At 36.1% G+C, this 4,340-nt stretch overlaps 2 protein-coding genes across 2 annotated transcripts; both read right to left on the reverse strand.

The window, feature by feature from the left end:
* Positions 1 to 1,433: 1,433 nt before the first annotated feature.
* On the reverse strand, positions 1,434 to 2,335 carry LOC110100021 (50S ribosomal protein L21, chloroplastic-like). Its single transcript, XM_020827374.2, has 2 exons — positions 1,900 to 2,335; positions 1,434 to 1,798 (listed from the first exon to the last, which is right to left on the reverse strand). Exons 1-2 carry the CDS (start codon positions 2,233 to 2,235, stop codon positions 1,685 to 1,687), a joined length of 450 nt encoding a protein of 149 aa, XP_020683033.2. The 5' UTR covers positions 2,236 to 2,335; the 3' UTR covers positions 1,434 to 1,684.
* Positions 2,336 to 2,690: 355 nt separating this feature from the next.
* Positions 2,691 to 3,704, reverse strand: LOC114580469 (putative nuclease HARBI1). The gene has a single exon (XM_028698064.1). It carries the CDS (start codon positions 3,648 to 3,650, stop codon positions 2,691 to 2,693), a length of 960 nt encoding a protein of 319 aa, XP_028553897.1. The 5' UTR covers positions 3,651 to 3,704.
* Positions 3,705 to 4,340: the final 636 nt, after the last annotated feature.

Raw genomic sequence — 4,340 nt, forward strand, 5'->3', positions numbered from 1 at the left:
TTTAATTTTGGAAAAGAATTGTATTAAGATATCTTGAAATATTTTGTATCAATATAACATATAAAATGATAAAATGCAGAACATTTAAATTATAAGATATTTAAATAAAAATAGAAAACACATTTTTGTCTTTTCAGAAAACTGAAACATCCTCTAATTTTAAGAATTTGACTTTTGCATTTTATCTTTTTATCTTCTTATCATGATACAAAACGTATAATGATATACTATAATTTTTTTTCCATTTAGTTTACTATTGATGCAAGGTTAAACCAAAAGGTTTTCATGATTGGGTAATGTAATTCTAAGGAGGATATTAAGATATCTTGGTGTGTTTTGTATCAGAATAAGGGTTAAAATAATAAAATGCATAACATTTAAACTCTAAGATGTTTAAATAGAAATAGAGAACACAATTTTGCCTTAAAAAAACGTAAAAATTCCCTAATTTTAAGCATTTGACTATTGCATTTTATCATTTAATCTTCTTATCATGATACAAAAACTATAAAGATATCCCACTATAAGTTTTTTTTTCCCTTTAGTTTACTATTGGTGCAAGGTTTAAGCAGAAGGTCTTCATAATTGGGTAATGTAATTCTAAGGAGGATATTAAAATATCTTGATGTGTTTTGTATCAGAATAAGGGTTAAAATAATAAAATGCAGAACATTTAAACTATAAGATGTTTAAATAAAAATAGAAAACACAATTTTGTCCCTCAGAAAACGTAAACATTCTCTAATTTTAACCATTTGACTTACATTTTATCTTCTTATCATGATACAAAATGTATAAAGATATCCTATTATAAGTTTTTTTTTTTCCTTTAGTTTACTATTGGTCCAAGGTTAAAGCAAAAAGGTCTTCATGATTAGATCTAGGAAAGATATTATTAGGCTACATGGTTCTTACCTCGACCTATTCAAAATACATGAATTGGGTATGAAACCCCTTATGACAATAAAGCCAAACTCTTAAACATTGAGATGTTTTTTAGCGTAATAGGTAGAGTTTCATTAGAAATTTCAAAGTTCATATACTTGTACAGGAGCACTCTTAAGACTAATGATCACTTGAGAAGTTACATCAAGGGGATAAAAATGTGAGTTCATTAGGTCAAAGCAGATAATATCTCAATGGTTAAGAATTCTGGCTATAACAAATGGTATCAGAACAATATACCAATTGAAAGATGGGAATTCCACCTTTAGAATCCTATATGTCATGCGGATGATTATAGGTTAAGGAAACTGACAAAGGCTTCAGTGATCAAAGTGGGGGGATTGTAAAACTCCTTACAATAATAAAGCTAAACACTTAAACATCAAAGCTTCTTTTGACATAATGGTCCAAAGTTATGCATGCTCGTACATGAGCACTCCTAGGATGGGTGACCGCCAGTGAAGTTACACCAAGGAGAAAAAACCATATGGTCATAAGGTAAAAGTAAACAATATATTGATGGTTAAGAGTTCTGGCTGCTGCAATGAAGAAAACTATTGTCTGTAAATATTTCCTAGACTACTTGTAAAATAAAATGTTGTTTGATGTCGGCAAATGATACTGCATTATATCTAGATCAGTTAACAGAATTATCTAGAAACACGTTTATCATAAATGACACGAGCCAATCCTCATTACTTGGTACTGCCTTCGTTAAATGATAAAATAACTCAATAACTCATTCACGGCTGCCCAACACCAAGCAACTGACCTTGTCATTAACATTGGCACCCTTCAGCCGCTGCGTGTAGATAAACCTTCCAGGAATGACAATGTACTGCCTTGAGCCAATCTGAAAACAATTCAGCAGTAGCGAGACAAATTAGAAACTAGAATCAAGGAAAACTCAAAAACGCTCTGAAGAAATTGATATTCCGGAGTTCAGCATCTCACCATCACAACTGCAAAGACATCCTCACCCTTACGAGTAGAGCTGGCAGCAGCAGCCTCTATCTGAGCTTCGACGGGATCCGGCGCCGGAGACTCCTCCACCGGAATTACGTCCTCCGCCTCCGCTGCCGGCGGGCTCCATCTGGAAGAACGAAGAGGAACAGGGGGAAAGAGGGGTCGGAGAGAAAGGAAAGCAGAGCTGCAGAGAGCGGAGGAGCGATTCGAATGAAAAGAATGTGAAGGCTGCTGTCGAGGTTCTCTGAAGAGAGCTAAATCATGTACTCGAGCGGTGGAGGAGAGTGTGGTGAACGCTGTGACACTGCCGAGCAAGGAAGCCATGCTTGCTCCTACTCCAACCCAGTGCTGGATGTCAGATATGGATGAAACGCCGCCTAATAACCTAAAATATGTTAAAAATTACTCAAATGCAAAAGAAGTGTCGAATGGATAACAAAATCCTCATCTTCAATTAAAGGATCTTTTCCCTAATATAGGGCTTTTCTCATAGAACCACATTGACTAATTTTATAGGACTTAGCTATGACTTGCTATAGAAACTCTAAAACTTTAGGATAAAACATACCATATTTTGGACACTTGAGACCCTTACCCTAGTATGCCTCATATGGCATCAAAGACCCTTTAAAGCCTATCCTAGACTCTCCTAAGCTAATCTAACGACCTTCTTAACCTTTTACAAATCTATTTGTAATAGGTTGAAGTCAAATCTAAAGCTTAAAACTCCAAAATACCGGTAGGATAGTTTTAGGGTTTAAATAGGGGTATTCGTTGAGTTATGCAACATGTTGCATTTCTGTTTGTGACATATTGAAATATAGATCATGTCCGTGGTATCGACCAATGAAGTTATGCAGGACCGCACAAGCAATGACAATATCTGCTTGAACACTAATAGGGAACTGTCGCATGTGCGTCAAAACTTGAAACCGTTCCTTCCAAATCCCAAAAGTTCGTTCTACCACATTGCGTAGCTGTGCATGACGGTGATTGAATAACTCTTGCTCGGCAGCGTATCGCCTTGTCGTTCTTCCACGATAATCTGCTAAATGATATCGATATCCATGAAATGGGGCAATTAGTCTATCAGTATTTGCATAACCAGAATCAACCAAAAAATATTTGTTGCGGGGTACTTCAAACTGCCCTTGTTCTACTGCCCATCTAAGAACACACATGTCAGCAGCAGATCCCTCCCACCCAGAAGCTACATATACGAACTGTCGATCAAACGACACCGCAGCCATTACATTCTGTGATGTAAATCCCTTTCGATTACGATATCGATTTTGTAATTGAGTACTTACGACAGCTGGAATATGTGTACCATCTATCGCTCCAACCGCATTTTTGAAGAATGGGTGAAATTGTTCATTGGCACGTATAAATGGATGACAATCAACATCAGCTGAAGGTATACTTATAAATTCATCCGACAAAGACACAATTGCCTTCAGAACCTGATTGAAGTACCTGCTAACTGTTTCTAATGAATGTTGAAAAAATTCACATAATTGTCGGTAACTGTGTGCATGGGCAACACCACGTAAGAAAATGCCAAGTTGTTCCGCCGCTAGCATATTCTTTGTATCAGATAGGTGACCACGGCTAACAAGCAAGTCTCTTAAGCTTATGAAAGCATCTGGTGGTAATCTGAAGCACTGGTAAGCTCGCCCTGGATGACCAGATAGGACGTCAAGAACATATTGATGGCCGGTATATGATCTATCAAACATACGCCGGCGCACTTGAGTTTCATCATCAGTGCTCTCAACTTCCTCTACAATAGCTGGGAGAAGCTCTGCAATTGCATTAGTTACATGTATATGCAAATCAATACTCTTGCAAAGTCTGTTTTGAATTTCACGGTCCAGGTTCATAGCCATTGAATATGTTCACTGTTTAGAGTAACATGCAATGGCATATGAGATAGTGTTCGGATAGGGAAAAAAAAAAACTGGACAAAACCAAGTGGGGTAGTATTTAATACCGAAGATATAGTGCAGCAATGCCATTAATGGTTTTCTTTCATACAGCAAAAAAGTGGGGTAGTATTTAATACCGAAGATATAGTGCAGCAATGCCTTCAGATTCAACGGCACCCAAAAATATTTCATATTATATTGGTTTCTTTCATACAGCAAAGCAAACAGATTTCATATTTAATACAGAACTCAAATAAACCAAAAACTCATAAATGAAAACTAAACTTGACAGCAAACATAATTGTGAAATAAAAACTAAAAAGCTTAAGCAACACAACAATTCAGAAAAATAGAAATCAAACTACTAGAAAGCAAACAGATTTCATATCAAAGTGGGAATTTGAATCATAGCCATATTCTGGAACCATTATATCGTAGGTGGTTTTCAACCATATATTCAATCAACTTATGCAACACTTCACCTTCCCATGTCATTAATAT

This window comes from Dendrobium catenatum, unplaced genomic scaffold, assembly GCF_001605985.2.
Source record: "Dendrobium catenatum unplaced genomic scaffold, ASM160598v2 fragScaff_scaffold_1038, whole genome shotgun sequence".
In the NCBI taxonomy this organism is placed as follows: domain Eukaryota; kingdom Viridiplantae; phylum Streptophyta; class Magnoliopsida; order Asparagales; family Orchidaceae; genus Dendrobium; species Dendrobium catenatum.

Bases quoted from the DNA above. Each gene is read 5' to 3' on its own strand.
- LOC110100021 (XM_020827374.2), bottom strand. From the start codon at position 2,235: ATGGCTTCCTTGCTCGGCAGTGTCACAGCGTTCACCACACTCTCCTCC. The intron at 1,799-1,899 runs GTGAGATGCTGA...AATTGTTTTCAG, and splicing joins ATGTCTTTGCAGTTGTGATG to ATTGGCTCAAGGCAGTACAT.
- LOC114580469 (XM_028698064.1), bottom strand. From the start codon at position 3,650: ATGTTTGATAGATCATATACCGGCCATCAATATGTTCTTGACGTCCTA.